Source organism: Dendrobates tinctorius, unplaced genomic scaffold (assembly GCF_039654945.1).
Source record: "Dendrobates tinctorius isolate UK_male_01 unplaced genomic scaffold, ASM3965494v1 ptg000003l, whole genome shotgun sequence".
Taxonomy (NCBI): Eukaryota; Metazoa; Chordata; class Amphibia; order Anura; family Dendrobatidae; genus Dendrobates; species Dendrobates tinctorius.
In genome coordinates this window covers 84483087-84501849 of record NW_027361671.1, presented here as the reverse complement: position 1 = coordinate 84501849, position 18763 = coordinate 84483087, and the positions used below count along the sequence as shown (strand labels likewise).

The window sequence follows — 18763 nt, the reverse complement described above, 5'->3', positions numbered from 1 at the left end:
GATATGGTGTTGTGTAAGCAAGAATAAACTAGAAAGACAACTGTTAATTGATAACAAAAGCAATAATAATGTAACAAATAGATATAGTAATAAAAATAAGAGATAAAATGAACAGTTATCTTTAAAATAGTTTGAATTACAATCTTAAACTTGGATTAGATAACCGTTTGTTAGATTAAATTATCAGGCCAAGTTTGCAAAGCCTAGTTTTCTGTCATTTTTGATTATTACTATTTGTTTTATCCAAAGACAAAAGTGGGTACGGAATAGAGGTAAAGAACAAGTGAAATAATTATGTTTCTCATTTCTGTATCCACATTTTGATGAAAACAACTATGAATGCAACATAATTATGAAAACGTAAGCTAGAAATACCAACAAATTGTGGATTGCATAGGTTATTTCCATAAAAACAAGTAGTCATGTATCCACAGTTTAGGTATAGGGATGAGCGAACCTGAACTGAAAAGTTTAGGGTTCGTACCGAACGTCTAGTGTCCGGTACCAGACCTGAACACGGACTACTTGCTGTATGTCCAGTTTCCTGTTCGGGTTCATCATGCTAGTAAAGCTTGTTGAAACCATTACCTTACTTGCCAACACAGCAGGGCAAGTGGTAAGAGCGCAGCCAATCAACAAGTGTTAAGGCGGTGGGTACTTCCGGCTCTGTCACAGCCATGACAAGTAATGGCATGACTGTGAATGGCCAGAGCAACACATGATCAGGCCTGACTGTGTAAAACAAATAAATAATAATAAAAAAACAAAAAACAATGTTTGGTCTTTTTTAAAACCATCCAAGGAAAGTCAGACAGCTTAGAGCTGGTGTTAATTCTTGAAAGATGCCAATATCCATAAAGTTTCCCAGACGATTAATATCAGCTCACAGCTGTCTGCGTATTCTTTACTAGTTATTAAAATGGGGTGACCCCCAAAAATATGATGTGGGTTCCACCCTATATGTAATAACCAGCAAAGGCTATGCAGACAGCTGATATTAATAGGCTGTGAATAGACCATAGATATTAGCCCCCTCCCAGACTAATAACACTAGTCTTCAGCTGCCCCAGAAATGGCACATCCATTAGATGTGCCATTTCTGGTGCTTAGCCTCAGCTCTTCTGGCTTGTCCTGGCAAGCGAGGTAATGGTTTTGGGGTTGATGTCAGCTGTTTTATGTCCGCTGACATCAAGCCCAGGGGTAAGTAATGGAGAGGTGTCTATCAGACACCCCCATTACTAACCCCATAGTTAAAAGTAAGAAATACACGCACAGAGAAAAGTCCTTTAATTAAAGAAAACCCTCCCCTACAAACCCCCTCTTTTACCCATTTATTAATATACAGTGTTGGCCATAAGTATTGACACCCCTGCAATTCTGTCAGATAATACTCAGTTTCTTCCTGAAAATGATTGCAAACACAAATTCTTTGGTATTATTATCTTCATTTAATTTGTCTTAAATGAAAAAACACAAAAAGAATTGTCCTAAAGCCAAATTGGATATAATTCCACACCAAACATAAAAAAGAGGGTGGACAAAAGTATTGGCACTGTTCGAAAAATCATGTGATGCTTCTCTAATTTGTGTAATTAACAGCACCTGTAACTTACCTGTGGCACCTAACAGGTGTTGGCAATAACTAAATCACACTTGCAGCCAGTTGACATGGATTAAAGTTGACTCAATCTCTGTCCTGTGTCCTTGTGTGTACCACATTGAGCATGGAGAAAAGAAAGAAGACCAAAGAACTGTCTGAGGACTTGAGAAACCAAATTGTGAGAGGAAGCATGAGCAATATCAAGGCTACAAGTTCATCTCCAAAGACCAGAAAGTTCCTGTGTCTACCGTGCGCAGTGTCATCAAGAAGTTTAAAGCCCATGGCACTGTGGCTAACCTCCCTAGATGTGGACAGAAAAGAAAAATTGACAAGAGATTTCAACCCAAGATTGTGCGGATGTTGGATAAAGAACCTCGACTAACATCCAAACAAGTTCAAGCTGCCCTGCAGTCCGAGGGTACAACAGTGTCAACCCGTACTACCCGTCGGCGTCTGAATGAAAAGGGACTGTATGTAGGAGACCCAGGAAGACCTCACTTCTTACCCCGAGACATAAAAAAGCCAGGCTGGAGTTTGCCAAAACTTACCTGAAAAAGCCTAAAACGTTTTGGAAGAATGCTCTCTGGTCAGATGAGACAAAAGTAGAGCTTTTTGGGCAAAGGCATCAACATAGAGTTTACAGGAGAAAAAAAGAGGCTTTCAAAGAAAAGAACACGGTCCCTATAGTCAAACATGGCGGAGGTTCCCTGATGTTTTGGGGTTGCTTTGCTGCCTCTGCCACTGGACTGCTTGACCGTGTACATGGCATTATGAAGTCAGAACACTACCAACAAATTTTGCAGCATAATGTAGGGCCCAGTGTGAGAAAGCTGGGTCTCCCTCAGAGGTCATGGGTCTTCCAGCAGGTCAATGACCCAAAACACACTTCAAAAAGCACTAGAAAATGGTTTGAGAGAAAGCACTGGAGACTTCTAAGGTGGCCAGCAATAAGTCCAGACCTGAATCCCATAGAACACCTGTGGAGAGATCTAAAAATGGCAGTTTGGAGAAGGCACCCTTCAAATATCAGGGACCTGGAGCAGTTTGCCAAAGAAGAATGGTCTAAAATTCCAGCAGAGCATTGTAAGAAACTCATTGATGGTTACCGGAAGCGGTCGGTCGCAGTTATTTTGGCTAAAGGTTGTGCAACCAAGTATTAGGCTGAGGGTGCCAATACTTTTGTCTGGCCCATTTTTGGAGTTTTGTGTGAAATGATCAATGTTTTGCTTTTTGCTTCATTCTCTTTTGTGTTTTTTCATTTAAAACAAATTAAATGAAGATAATAATACCAAAGAATTTGTGTTTGCAATCATTTTCAGGAAGAAACTGAGTATTATCTGACAGAATTGCAGGGGTGTCAATACTTTTGGCCAACACTGTACAATTAAACATAAAAAAAATCAAAGTAATCCTCACCTGTCCACCATTAATCCATAATGATGAGGTTCCATGACAATCTCACACTCATTTACAGTGGGGAAAAAAACATATTTAGTCAGCCACCAATTGTGCAAGTTCTCCCACTTAAGAAGATGAGAGAGGCAACATGGACTTTCAAATCTCTCCAAAGGTTCTCTGTGGGGTTGAGATCTGAAGACTGGCTAGGACACTCCAGGACCTTCATATGCTTCTTATGAAGCCACTCCTTTGTTGCCCTGGCAGTGTGCCTGGGATCATTATCATGCTGAAAGACCCATCCACGTTTCATCTTCAGTGCCCTTGCTGATGGAAGGAGGTTTGCACTCAAAATCTCACAATGCATGGCCCTATTCATTCTTTCATATACATGGATCAGTCATCCTGGTCCCTTTGCAGAGAAACAGCCCCAAAGCATGATGTTGCCAACCCCATGCTTCACAGTAGGTATGGTGTTCTTTGGATGCAACTCAGTTTTCTGTCTCCTCCAAACATGAAAAGTTTTGTTTCTACCAAACAGTTCTACTTTGGTTTCATCAGACAACATGACATTCTCCCACTACTCTTCTGGATAATCCAAATGCTCTGTAGAAAACTTCAGACGGGCCCGGACATGTACTGGCTTAAGTAGGGGATACGTTTGGCACTGGAGGTTTTCAGTCCCTGGTGGCGTAGTGTGTTACTGATGTTAGCCTTTGTTACGGTGGTCCCAGCACTATGCAGGTCATTCACTAGGTCCCCCGTGTGGTTTTGAGACTTTTTCTCACCGTTCTTGTGATTATTTTGACTCCATTGGGTGAGATCTTGCGTGAAGCCCCATATCGAGGGAGATTATCAGTCATCTTGTATGTCTTCCATTTTCTTATAATTGCTCCCACAGTTGATTTCATCACACCAAGCTGCTTGCCTATTGCAGATTCAGTCTTCCCAGCCTGGTGCAGGGCTACAATTTTGTTTCTGGTGTCCTTTGACAGCTCTTTGGTCTTCACCATAGTGGAGTTTGGAGTGTGACTGTTTGAGGTTGTGGACAGGTGTATTTTATACTGATAAGGCCTCTTTCACACTTCAGTTTTTTGCATCAGTTGAAATCCGCCAAAAAGTCAGACAAGCGGATCCGTTCTCAACTGATGTGAACGGATGGCACAGGATCCGTTTTCAGACGGATCCTGAAAATGAGGAAATTTAAAGGAACCGCTGGCCGGGAAAAAGAGGAGAGAGAGAGAGAATGAGAGAGAGAGAGAGAGAGAGAATGAGAGAGAGAGAGAGAGAGAGAATGAGAGAATGAGAGAGAGAATGAGAGAGAGAGAGAATGAATGAGAGAGAATTTTTTTTTTTTGTCCGGCACCCAGAAAGAATTTCGGGTTAAATGAGTGTCTGGAGTATCCGCCAGAGAAAAAAACGTTGCAAGCTCCGTTTTGAAATCTTTGAGGATGGTGACGAACAGCAACTTTTATCCGTTTTTTTCAAAACCTGGCGGATTGTGACTGATTGTAAAAAACTGAAGTGTGAAAGAGGCCTAACAAGTTCAAACAGGTGCCATTACTACAGGTAATGAGTGGAGGACAGAGGAGACTCTCAAAGAAGAAGTTACCGGTCTGTGAGAGCTAGAATTCTTGCATGTTTTTAGATGACCAAATACTTATTTTCCAAAATAATTTGAAAAATAAATCTTGCCAAATCAGACAAGGTGATTTTCTGGATTTGTTTTCTCATTTTGACTCTAATATTTGTGGTCTACCTATGATGTCAATTACAGGCCTCGCTCATCTTTTTAAGTAGGAGAACTTGCACAATTCGTGGCTGATTAAATACTTTTTTTCCCCACTGCATATTCGTCGAACCTGCAGAACCCGAACATCCACATGTCCGCTCATCACTATTTAGATGATAACTTGCTGATTGCTGAGGGTTTCTTAGCTGGAATCCCCACTGATCTCGAGAACAGTGCTCAAAAATGTCTCTTTGGAAAAGAGTAGTAGCAGCTGGAGCCAACAGTGATCCCAGGCACTAGAGGCATTCAAATGGACTCTGTCAGCACAGAATAACTGTTCAAACCAAGTACCACCTCTCGGTGCTTCATGGCATGCCCCATCTCATAATTTGACAGAGCCAGAGAAGGGAGGAGATAAAGGGAAAGCAAGTAGATGGGAACATGCACTTACAGTAAATGTTTTGCCCCACCATGGTGCACGGAGTGACTTTACTTGGTTTAATCAGTCATTAACATCCTGTCCTCCAGATCAGTGGGGGTCCCATTTTAAGAATCCCCAGTAAATAGCAAGTTATCAATTTTTTTGAGGATGGGTTGTAACTTCTAAGATGGGATTAACTTTTTAAAGGGACTCTGTTAGCACAGAATGACTGTCCAAACCAAGTACAGGCGCTTGGTGTATTATGGTGTGGACAAACATTTCAGTGCACCTTCCCACCTTCTTGCTTTCCATCAGTGTTGGCAGTGGATTATTCAGGATACTCTCCAAGCGTGTGACAACAGAGCTTCTTTATTCAGGAACAATCAGGATATATGATAAGCTTAATAAATCAGGAATAAATCATTTGTGTGTCTCTAGCTGGGCAACATCTACATCAGGCTGCTTTTTTAAGTTGACTCATTCTTGTTTTCCAAATTCTGCAGTCTGTTTTAAGGTGGCCAGGCTATTTACAGACAAAACATTCATGAGTTTCTCTTAGATTGCTCTTATATTTAGGGAAATCCTGTGTCTTTAATGCTGTTTCTGCTCTGGATTCATTACTTCTGCTTACATGCTGCCTTTTTCTCTTGAATTCATCCACACGTTTGCCTTTAACATTCTCTAGTGTCAGCTCATCATCTGGCCATGCATCTAGTGCAGTCACGAGTGTGTCATAACTTTCTGGAAGACCACTTAATAGAAGTGCAGCATCATGAAAATCTTTAATTTCTTCTCCAATACCCCCTCCCCAACCTGTCGCTCGGGAGCCACATGTGGCTCGCAATCCCATGAATTGTGGCTCGTGACTGTCTGCCAGATTGGTGCATTAGCTCCTGTTCTAGCAAACAGGTATGAAGAGAACATCTCAAAATGGAGATTTTTGTGAGTAGCCCTGCACAGAAGAGCAGATCTGGATGCACATATACTGTCTTGGGGTTTAGAGATGATTTAGGTAATGGTACGCTGGAGGATGATACTACCTGTTAGAGGAGGTTCTTGAAGCTGGATGCAACAGTGTGTTGGGAGTCCTTGATGGGAGAATACTGAATAGGGGTATTGTGAGAACAACCCCTGGATCTCAGGGTACTTCTATGGAGTGATTTCTGTGAAAAAGCTTTGGTTATGATCATACCTGTAATAGGGGCTTTGGTTGACACTACTTTGAGAGGGGTGGGATCTGGATGTGGCTCACAACCCTCTCTCAGTGCTGAATTTGGCTCGCGACCCTCTCTCTAAGCTGACTGTGGCTCTTAAGGTCAGAAAGGTTGGGGACCACTGCTCTAGAGTGTTTCTTATATAGTCCTGTATATTCTGTCACTCACTTAGCTTAGACCGATGCAGCTTTCTCATGAGATAAAGCTTATTGCTGAGATTTGATCTTTCATGCACTTTCTCTAAGGCTGTGTGCACACGCTGCGGATTTTGCTGCGGTTCCGCAGCGGTTTTGGCCGCTGCGGACCCGCAGCAGTTTTTGCTGCGGTGTACAGTACCTTGATTCCCTATGGGAATCAAAAACCGCAGTGCAGACGGTGCGGAATTTTCCGCGCGGATTATCTGCGGTTTTCAATCCGCAGAAAGAATTGACATGTCAATTCTTTCTGCGGATTCTCCTGCGGTTTGCCATCTCCTCCATTGAGGAGATGAAAAACCGCAGGGCAAAACCGCAGAGCAATCCGCAGGTAAAACCGCAGGTCTTTTGACCTGCGGTTTCACCTGCGGATTGTACAAAATCCGCGCGGATGAATCCGCACCTTTTCCGCAGCGTGTGCACACAGCCTAACTCATCCCACATCTCCTTTGCAGTTGCACACTTGCATATATGCACAATCTGATTATCATCTACACTGAGGGAGTAGCTTTGTGCTTTCTGATCCTTCTCTAGCCAATCATCTGGTAATGGATGAGGCACTTGTTCCTGAGTATATTTCCACATACCTTCGCTTATGAGCAGTAACTTCATCTTGAATTTCCAGGACTGGTAGTTCTGGTTAGTGAGGCTTGGCACTGAGAACTTGACAGGATTGCTGCTAATGGACATCTTCTCTGTTGTTCCGTGCTGCTTTTGCTTTGGGTTTCTGTTGCAGTGTTACTCTGGGATTCTGTGTCACTCTGGACCCATAACCTGTTGGCAGCGGATTATTCAGGATACTCTCGAAGCGTGTGACAACAGAGCTTCTTTATTCAGGAACAATATATGATAAGCTTAATAGATCAGGAATAAATCATTTGTGTGTCTCTGTCTGAGCATCATCTACAGCAGGCTGCTTCTCTCATACACAGACACAGGAAAACAGGAAATACAGTCACATACTCTCCCTGTGTGAGCCTCTGGGAGTTTTTTTTTACTTTATAAACAGCATACAAATCTAGCAACTAAACACTCATAGACAGGAATAGAGTTGTTGCACCAAACATATTCTAACAATCAGTCTATGCCCTTGTTTGGCTCTACATAGCCAGAGCTGTCAATCAAAGAGGGTGTAGACATATGGAAAACAAGCAGGTGGGAAGGTGTAATTAAATGTTTGGCCACACGATGGGTGTATTGAGCATCTCTTCTTGGTTTGGACTGTCATTCTGTGCTGACAGAGTCCCTTAAAGGCTTGCTGCAGTTTCAGAAGGTGTTTTTGTATTTTTTAAATCCTATTTTATACAATGGTACTTCTGACCATTGTGATAAAATATTACTGCAGCCACACAAGGACAGTCATTGTGACTGACATATAATAATTATGGGAATATTCATATTTGCTGGAGTTGTTGCTTTAAGATACCTGCTGATGTATAGTTATTGACTATTGTTTTCTCCATATTATTGCTTTTTTATACATTGCAGGTTAAAATAGAGAAAGAAAGAGTGTATATACGTGCAAGCAAACAGGCAAGTCACTCACTAGATAATGCTATTTAGATTTGTTTGCTTTAAACGTTTGGTTTATTATGTTTATTAATTAATAGAGTTGTATGGTCTTAGAAGAAAAGTCTACAGTCATTGTATGTTACTGCAGACTGTCGAACGTGACAGCATGTTATGTGCACACTTTCCCGATACCCCTAGATTCCAGGTGTGTGTGGGCAGTCTTGTGATCACATCCACTGTGTCTGTTATGTGTATACTTGTGGTTACATACCGACTAGACTCCTGCACTTTTCTCAGCTCTTTTCTATTAAGAGACACTAGGTGAGACTAGTTGGCATGTGACCACAAGTATGCAGTCACGTGATCACACACCCTCACAAGAAGTGCAGGGGAATCATAACAGTGCGCGTATACATAGAGTGATTGGTGACTTTTCTTCTGAAGCCAGACAGCCCCTTTAATGTGAATACTTTTAGTCATAATTCGTTTTGGTCTATGACTAAAAATAGTAAAATTCTCTTAATTGCTGTTTCTCAAACTGTGAAATGAGTCTAATTGGTGTGATGCCTCTCAGTTGTTGGTAAGTCACAGCTGGGAAATCGCATTTGAACAAAATAATCTATGATGAAAAAGCTTTTTTCTGACTGCACCAATCTCTGATTTAGCAACGTAATTGTCTCCTTCTGTGATTTTTAATGTTCTAATTATCTAAAGAGTTGAAATAAAGATGATATAAGTTGAGATAAAAGTTTAATGTTCAACAATAGTGAGGCCCATGTGTCACCATGTTCTGGTGGGAGACAAGCGGGTATCGCTCTACGCCTAGGAGGATATAAAGAGTCTCATGCTTTTGACAAGCCTCATCTGTCCTACACTACACAGAAAACACAATATTTTAATTGGCCTTGTGTAATTTGTAATTATCTCTGTCAGTAGCGTAGCTACCGGGGGGAAGGGGGGCGCAGAAGGGGCGGTGGCCCCGGGTCCCACGCTCTGAGGGGGCCCACCCGGATTCACGCTACTGCAACTGTATCTGCGTCAGAGCAGGGAGAATTGATGATCTCCCTGCTCTGCTGCTATGTATGTTGTTCTCTTCTCTGCAACAGGACCTGTGATGAGGTCACAGGACAGAAGGAGTCGAGGTCACATGATCAGGGGTCTCAGTGTATGGACTCTGCTGTGCTAGTTGTCATAGTGCTGGATGAGGGGAAGTGTATGTGTGGGGTCAGGAGGGGTTTACAGGGTGCATGTAGCAGAACCGTGTGTGTACGACGTGTATGTAGCGGAGCCGTGTGTGTACGAGGTGTATGTAGTGGAGCCGTGTGTGTACGAGGTGTATTGAGCGGAGCTGCATGTGTACGAGGTGTACGGAGTGGAGCCGCGTGTGTAAGAGGTGTACGGAGCGGAGCCGTGTGTGTACAAGGTGTACGTTGCGGAGTCGCGTGTGCCCGAGGCTTAGAAAGCAGAACCGTGTGTCTATGAGGTGTGTGGAGCTATGCGTGTACAAGGTGTATGGTGGGTAGCATTCATACCTCCCAACCGTCTTGATTTTGAGAGAGCGTCTGCCCCAGTCGGGAGCTCACTTTTCCCGCGGACACAGGAGTCTACGGCAGAGCCCCGAGGAGCACTTTAAAATTCGCACGTGACGTTCCACCGGAAGTAACGTGCTGGAAGCTGACCGGAAATGAGGTAATTTCGGGAGGACATTGTGACGGAACCATGGAGGCACTTCAGGGAATGCTTCAGATCCATCACCGTCTGCTCCGACAGCACGGACAGCGAGATCGCCTTAGATTGGGGGATGTCGGCCATGTGAGCGGATCATGATATGTCCTGCACCGGGTGGTTCAGGTGGGCACTACAATGGGAACCGGGCTGCTTTAGTATCTTTATAGAATCTTTCTTTCTTTCTCTCTCTGTTTCTTTCTCTCTCTGTTCTTTCTTTCTTTCTTTCTCTCTCTGTTCTTTCTTCCTCTCTCTAATCTTTTTTTCTTTCTCTCTCTCTCTTCTTTCTTTGTTTCTTCCTCTCTATTCTTTCTTTCTTTCTTTCTTTCCCCTCTTCCTTTCTCTCTCTCTATTCTTTCTTTCGCTCTGTTCTTTCTTTCTTTCCCCTCTTTCTTTCTCTCTAATCTTTCTTTCTTTGTCTCTCTAATCTTTCTCTCTCTCTGTTCTTTTTCTCTCTCTGTTCTTTTTGTCTCTCTCTGTTCTTCCTTTCTCTCTCTCTGTTCTTTCTTTCTTTATCTCTGTCCTTTCTTTCTCTCTCTCTGTTCTTTCTTTCCTCTCTTTCTATCTCTGTTCTTAGTTTCCTTCTTTATAATGTAGCCACCTTCATATGTTATAATACAGCCCCCCAAAGAATATAATATAGCCCCTTCAGAATATAATGCAGCCCCCCTCATTATTATTATACATTTATATAACGCCATATATTCCATGGCGCTTTACATGTGAAAAGGGGAAATATAGACAAGTACAATAAACATGTGTAAGACAAGGGACACACAAGTACAGAAGGAGAGAAGACCCTGCCCGCGAGGGCTCACAGTCTACAGGGATGAGTGAGGATACACTAGGAGAGGTTAGAGCTGATTGTGCGGTGCATCAGTAGACTGAGGATCATTGCAGGCTGTCAGAACAGGTGCATCTTCAGGTTCTCCTTGAAGGTTTCCGTTGTTGGTGAGAGTCTGATGTGTTGCAGCAGAGAGTTCCAGAGTATGGGGGAAACACGGGAGAAGTCTTGTATGCGGTTGTGGGAAGAAGAGATAAGGGGGGGAGTAGAGAAGGAGATCTTGAGAGGATCGAAGGTTACGTGCGGGTAGGTACCGGGAGAACATGTCACAGATGTATGGAGGAGACAGGTTGTGGATGGCTTTGCATGTCATGGTTAGGGTTTTGAACTGGAGTCTCTGGGCAATAGGAAGCCAGTGAAGGGCCTGGCATAGGGGTGATGCTGGGGAATAGCAGGGAGACAGGTGGATTAGTCGGGCAGCAGAGGGTAAGATGGACTGGAGTGGTGCCAGAGTGCTAGAGGGGAGGCCAGAGAGTAGGATCTTGCAGTAGTCGAGGTGGGAGATGATAAGGGCGTGCACTAGTGTTTTTTGTGGTTTCATGGTTGAGGAATGAGTGGATCCAGGAAATAGGGTATCATGCTGCCCTCCCTTATATGGGGTATCATGCTGCCCCCTTATACGGGGTATCATGCTGTCCCCCCTCATGTAGGGTATCATACTACCCCCCTCATACGGGGTTTCATGCTGCCCCCTCCTCATACGGGGTATCATACTACCCCCCTCATATGGGGTATAATACTGCCCCCCATCATATGGGGTATCATGCTGCCCCCTCCTCATACAGGGTATATCATGCTGCCCCCTCATACGGGTATCATGCTGTCGCCCCCCCATACGGGGTATCATAATCATTCAACCAGGACTCACTATATAAATAAATTAAAAAAAAAACTATACTCACCTCTCCTCCTCGCTCCCACGCTGATTTCGGCAGCGGCTCTGCTCTGATGTCAGGAGCTGCGCTGCAGTCAGACCGGCACACAGCGGGGATGCGATGAAGTGACGTCATTGCGCACCCGCTGTGTGTCAGAGGAAGAGGGTAATGATGAGAGAGGGAGCGTCATGTGACGCTCTCTCTTCCATTATTGTGGTGCGCACTGTGGGGCCACGCTGGCGCCGCAATAATGGAATATATCTATAGATTATTTTGGCAACAGCGCGGTCATCTGCTGAGATTCTCTGATAAGGTTCCCACTCAGAAGTTTCGCCCCCCCTGAACCAAAACACTAGCTACGCCTCTGATCCCTGTGATCCAGATGCAGGAAAGCTGAACATTTTCTGCTAGTTTTTCCCATGGACAACAGCAGATCACTTGGGATCCCAGCTGCCTAGTGTCAAGGGACACCATGAACAAGTAGGGTTTGTTTAAAGAAGAAAATCCTCTAGGCCTAAGGACACACAAGCGTATACAAAATCATCCGATTTTCCACAAAAAAAATTGATCATTTTTAATTAGTATTGTTATCTGTACGCTATTCAAATACAGTTTGCTATATTAAAGGAAATCTGTCTCAAGGTTTTTGCTACCTCATCTGAGGGCAGCATAATGTAGGAAAAGAGACCCTGATTCCAGCGATGTATCACTTAGCTTATGGTGCTTCAGTTGTGACACAATCAGAGCTTTTAGATGTGGCAGGTGCTGAAGCAGAACTCAAAATGCTAGCCCTGCCCACACCACAGCTTTCTGAGTACATTGTATATTGGCAGTGAGCTGCTTATCCGAGGAGGGGGGCAGAGTCAGACTAGGGCTCAGTGCACTGTGGTCCAGTCAATAATTATCTCCTGTTGATAAAACCTTAATTGTATGGAAACAACAGCACTCGGCCTAATAAGCAGCACATTCCTGAACTGTGTCTCAGACTCTACCTCATGCTGTCATCAGATTATATAGTAATAACCTGATGACCGATTCCGGTTCCAGTTGAAAAGTATCCACAAAAATCAGAAGCGGTTGATGCGTATATGATCCGATTTTTTTTCTTTTTGCACGCTATAGACTTGAATTGGTAATTTTCATCTGACAGAGCCTGAGATGGGAGGAGATAGAGGGAAAGCAAGTAGGTGGGAAGGTGCAATTTTTCTCAGGCAAACTCTTGGTCTGTGTGAAAAAATGGTCATCTGAACAGCCGAATTGAATAACATTGGTACTAATGACGTCTGAGTTATGTCATTTTTTTTCCATGGAAAACACTTGGTCCGAAAATACAGTTGTGTGAATATATCCTAAGGCTATCTAGTTGGGAAACCAAACCTCAGGCATCTGTAACTGTGAATAAGGTCTCAGTCACGACTATATTTTTTGGTGTAGTAACAGTCATTCTCGAGTAATAAAATTATTTTTACAAGCAATAAGTGACAAAAAGAAAGCATTTAGAGAATTAAAACAAGTAGGTAGTGATGAGGCATTAAGTAAATACAGAAGATTAAATAAATTCTGTAAAAAGCAAATCAACATAGCTAAGATTGAGACAGAGAGACTCATTGCCAGAGAAAGTAAAAATAATCCCAAAATATTCTTTACATAAATAGTAAGAAACTAAAAAATGATAGTGTTGGCCCCCTTAAAAATAGTGTGGGTGAAATGGTGGATGGGGATGAGGAAAAAGCCAATATGTTAAATGACTTTTTTTCAACACTATTTACACAGGAAAATCCCATGATGGATAACATGATCAGTGATAACAAAAATTCACCATTAAATGTCACCTGCTTAACCCAGCAGGAAGTACGGCGGCATCTAAAAATCACTAAAATTGACAAATCCCCGGGCCCGGATGGGATACACCCCCGAGTACTGCAGGAATTAAGCACAGTCATAGATAGACCATTATTTTTAATCTTTAAAGATTCCATAATAACAGGGTCTGTACCACAGGACTGGCGTATGGCAAATTTGGTGCCAATATTTAAAAAGGGGACAAAAACTGAACTTGTAAATTATAGGCCAGTAAGTTTAACCTCAACTGTGGGTAAAATCCTTGTCTAAGAGATAATATACTGGAGTATCTGAAGAAGAATAACCTCATGAGTCATGACCCAATATCAACATGGGTTTACGAGGGACCGTTCCTGTCAGACTAATCTGATAAGCTTTTATGAAGAGGTAAGTTCCAGACTGGACCAAGGTAAAGCAGTGAACGTGGTGTACATGGACATCTCAAAAGCTTTTGATATGGTGCCATACAAAAGGTTGATACAATGGGGATAGGGGAAAATATGTGTAAAATATGTGTAAGTGGGCTAGGAGCTGGCTCAGGGATAGGAAACAAAGGGTGGTTATTAATGGAGCACACTCAGACTTGGTCACAGTTAGCAGAGGGGTACCACAGGGGTACAGTATTTATTAATGACCATGTAGGGGGCATAGAGAGTAGAATTTCAATATTTGCAGATGACACTAAACTCTGCAGAGTAATCAATACAGAGGAGGACAATTTTAAATTTTATATTACAGGAGGATTTATGTAAACTAGAAGCTTGGGCTGATAGATGGCAAATGAGCATTAATGGGGATAAATGTAAGGTCATGCGCTTGGGTAGAACAAATAAGATGTATAATTATGTGCTTAATTGTAAAACACTGGGCAAAACTGTCACTGAAAAAGACCTGGGTGTATGGGTGGACGACAAACTCACATTTAGTGGCCAGTGTCAGGCAGCTGCTGCAAAGGCAAATAAAATAATGGGATGCATTAAAAGAGGCATAGATGCTCATGAGGAGAACATAATTTTACCTCTATATAAGTCACTAGTGCGACCACACTTAGAATACTGTGCACAGTTCTGGTCTCCGATGTATAAGAAAGACATAGCTGAACTGTAGTGGGTGCAGAGAAGAGCGACCAAGGTTATTAGGGAACTGGGGGGTCTGCAATACCAAGACAGGTTATTACACTTGGGGTTATTTAGTTTGGAAAATTACAGGCTTAGGGGTGATCTTATTACAATGTAAAAATATATGTGGGGACAGTACAAAGACCTTTCTAATGATCTTTTTACTCTTAGACCTGTGACGGGGGCAAGGGGGCTCCCTCTACGTTTGGAGGAAAGAAGGTTTAATCATAATCACAGACTCGGATTCTTTACTGTAAGAGCAGTGAGACTATGGAACGCTCTGCCACATGATGTTGTAATGAGTGATTCCCTACTAAAATTTAAGAAGGGACTGGATGCCTTTTTTGAAAAGTATAATATTACAGGGTATATACACTAGTTTCCTTAATATTGCGCAGATCCAGGGAGCTAGTCTGATTGCTGTATGTGGAGTCGGGAAGGATTTTTTTTCCCCAATGTGAAGCTTACTGTTTGCCACTTGGGTTTTTTGCCTTCCTCTGGATCAACATGTTAGGGCATGTTAGGATAGGATATGGGTTGAACTAGATGGACTTAAAGTCTTCCTTCAACCTTAATAACTATGTTACTATGTTCTTACACTCATTAAACAGTACAAAACAGTCAGTGCATGAATGACACATGACATTCATGTTCTATCCCTCTTTTTCATGGACACATAGACTTGCATTGACGAATTTGATAGAAGACTCAGATAAAAAATGGACATGTCTCCTTTTTTATTTTTTGAGGACATTCAGTTCTCAAAACAACAAATACATGGGAAGAACCTCATGGACTGTAATAGACACATGTCCTATTCCTGAAAAACACGGAGAGAACATTCATTTAAAACATAATAGTCTGAATAAGTCCTAACAAATTAGTTCAGTTCAAGTGAATCCAATACATATGAAATTAATCTTGACAACTTTCCCTTTCTACACCCTCCTATTCCATTTCATCAACCTAACTATCTAATATACCAAACATTGTGATTTTATTGAGCAAACCTTGTTTCATTTTCCAGTTACCAATACTTCACCAAATCTTGCTTAAAGAGTTGTCCACTACTTTTTCATTGGTGAGTGACCTATCCTTGGCATAGGTGAGGGGTCCCCAACCTATAGCTTGGGAGCCACATCTGGCTCATGGTCCTATGAATTATGGCTTGCGACTGTCTGCCAGCTTGGTACATTTAGCAAACCTGTATGAAGAGTACATCTCAAAACAGTGAATTTTGTGAGTAGCCATGCACAGAAGAGCAGATCTTGATGCAAATATACTGTTCTTAGGGGTTTAGAGATAATTTAAGTATTGTACGCTGGAGACAGGATGATACTACCTGTTGGAGGAGTTGCTTGAAGCTGGATGTGACAGTGTGTTGGAAATTGCTGGATGTGAGAATTCTGAATGGGGGTATTGTGGGAACCCTTCGATCTCAGTGTACTGCTTCAGGGGGATTTCTGTGGAAAAGCTTTGGTTATCATTATGCCTATAATGGGGGCTTTGGTTCCCACTACTTTGAGGGGGCAGGAGCTGGATTTGGCTCATGACCCTCTCTCGGAGCTGAATGTGGCTTGCGACCCTATTTTAGAGCTAAATGTGTCTCTCAAGGTCAGAAAGGTTAGGGACCACTGGCATAGGTCATCAATGTCTGATCGGTTGGGGTCAGACAGCTGGTGCCCCCGCCGATCAGCTGTTCCCAATGTCTGTGGCGGCAACTGCTCAATTGCAGGGCTGCTCCATCTTCTGATAGTGGCCTTGAAACCACAAAAAGAGGAAAAAATCCTTCAATATTCAAGAAAAACCAAAAACAGGCAGAGATGCTTACCTGTCTAAATAGGCCTCAATACAAATGCACTAAGGCATTTGTATTTCTCCTCAAAACCAGGGGAAGAGTCTTGAGGAGATCATTTGCATATTCCCAGTGCCTTCTGGGATAAGTGAAGAGTCTCCGCGAGCTCAACGATCACTGGGTTTTGGCTGCTGCAGCTGAAAAGAGGAAATCGGAAAACCAGGGGAAGAGTCTTGAGGAGATCATTTGCATATTCCCAGTGCCTTCTGGGATAAGTGAAGAGTCTCCGCGAGCTCAACGATCACTGGGTTTTGGCCGTTGCAGCTGAAAAGAGGAAATTGGAATTTTGGCTCATCTTTGATCGTTTTTAAGAAATCTCAAGATGGAAGAGGCCAGGAGCCATTTGGTGAGCTGCATTTCTTGCTACATGTTCACAGATTTACCAGTGGAAAAGCCAAACTTCACATGCCACAAATGCAAGCTTGTGTCCCTGTTGGAGGAAAAGTTGCAAAATCTCGAAGAGAGGTTAGCTACGTTGAAGATCATTAAGGAAGGTGAAGAGTTCTTAGACAGAGCAGAATTATCTCTTCATGTTACAGAAAGAGAAGAAATTCGGAGTGCACCTGAAGAAACAGAGGAATGGAGACATGTGACCCAGAGAAGCAGGAGGATCAGGAGGCAGTCAGCACCCATACTGCTCAGAAACCAGTACCAGGCTCTCACGCAGGAAAACAATGAAGAAATACATCAGGATAAGACTTTGCCAACAAACAACAACCTTGTACACCTTCAGAGTCCTCCCGGATGGAGAAAGAAAAATGTTGTGAAGAAGAAACGGAGAGTGGTGGTCATGGGGGATTCCCTGTTGAGAGGAACAGAGGCAGCTATCTGCAGACCGGATATAACTTCAAGAGAAATGTGCTGTCTTCCAGGTGCAAAAATTAAAGATGTGTCTGACAGGATATCAGGACTCTTCAGACCTACAGATGACTACCCATTCCTGCTACTACATGTGGGGATAAATGACACCGCAAGAAACGACCTGGAAACCATCTGCAGAGACTTTGAAGACTTAGGCAAGAAAGTGAAAGAACTGGGAGCGCAGGTGGTCTTCTCTTCCATCCTCCCAGTGGATGGCCATGGAACAAGGAGGTGGAATAAGATTCTGCAGGTGAACAACTGGCTACATCGATGGTGCCGTCAGCAACGATTTGGATTTCTGGATCACGGAGTGAACTACTTATACGATGGACTACTTGCTAGAGATGGGGTGCACCTTACGAAGACTGGAAAGCATGTATTTGGAAGTCGCCTTGCTACACTTGTAAGGAGAGCTTTAAACTAGAACAACATGGGAAGGGAAGCAAAAGACCAGAAAAAGCCATACACCTGACAAATGCTATCGAGAACTCTGCTATTAGAAGTGGAAAGGAAGAACAAAGACGAAAGAATCTAATTAATAAAAATATTGGAGAAAGAGAAACCAATCACAAACTAAAATGTTTCTATACTAATGCACAAAGCATGGGCAACAAACAAGGAGAATTGGAACTACTAACACAGGAAAAGAAATATGATGTCATTGGAATCACTGAAACTTGGTGGGACAATACACATGATTGGAATACAAGACTAGAAGGATACAACTTATTTGCAAGAAACAGACTTGATAAACGAGGAGGGGGTGTCGCATTGTATGTTAGAAACAAGTATATATGCACAGAGATTGAAGCTTCAGAGACTGGGAGTTCTGTGGAAACTGTTTGGGTAAGAATACAAGGACAGAACAATGGAAAGGACACCATTGCAGGCATTTACTACAGGCCGCCTGTGCAAGCTGAAGATATGGATGAACTCTTTATGCATCAAATGGCCAAGTTCTCCAAAAAATATGACATAGTTGTCATGGGAGATTTCAACTATCCAGACATTTGTTGGGAATCTCTCTCAGGCAAAACTAACAGGTCAAGGAAATTCTTATCCTCTCTTGCTGACAACTTTATCTTCCAAAAGGTAATGGAGAAAACAAGGGGAACTGCTACCTTGGATCTAATCCTTATAAACAGGGAGGAAATGGTTGAGGAGGTAAAAGTGGCTGGGACCCTAGGAGGTAGCGACCATGCTATTTTAGAATTTTGGATAACTAGAGGCGGAAGACCTGTGAAGACTCAGACGTCAAGGTTAGATTTCAGAAAGGCAGATTTTAAGGGATTCAGAAAGAGAATTGGAGGGATCCAATGGCTGGATATCCTAAAAGACAAAAATGTCCAGGAGGGATGGGAAATCTTGAAAAATGAAATTCTCAAAGCACAGTTGTTAACAATTCCGAAAAGAGGGAAGAATAGGAAGCATTTAAGGAAACCAGGATGGATGAACACAGAACTTAAGCACATGCTAAAAAGGAAGAAAAAAATGTTTATAAAATGGAAAGAGGGAGGCATATCTAAAGAAGAATATAATGCTGTCTGCAGAACCTGCAGGGCACAAATCAGATTA

The 18763-nt window shown here is 42.6% G+C and overlaps 1 protein-coding gene across 2 annotated transcripts in view; it reads left to right on the top strand.

Moving 5' to 3' along the window:
- The window catches only part of AIFM3 (AIF family member 3), a 161994-nt gene that overhangs the window by 54230 nt on the left and 89001 nt on the right, over window positions 1-18763 (top strand). For both annotated transcript variants that reach the window (XM_073557963.1, XM_073557952.1), the window contains exon 6: window positions 8045-8089. In XM_073557963.1, coding sequence (XP_073414064.1) covers window positions 8045-8089 — 45 coding nt within the window. The remainder of the gene's footprint in view (window positions 1-8044; window positions 8090-18763) is intronic.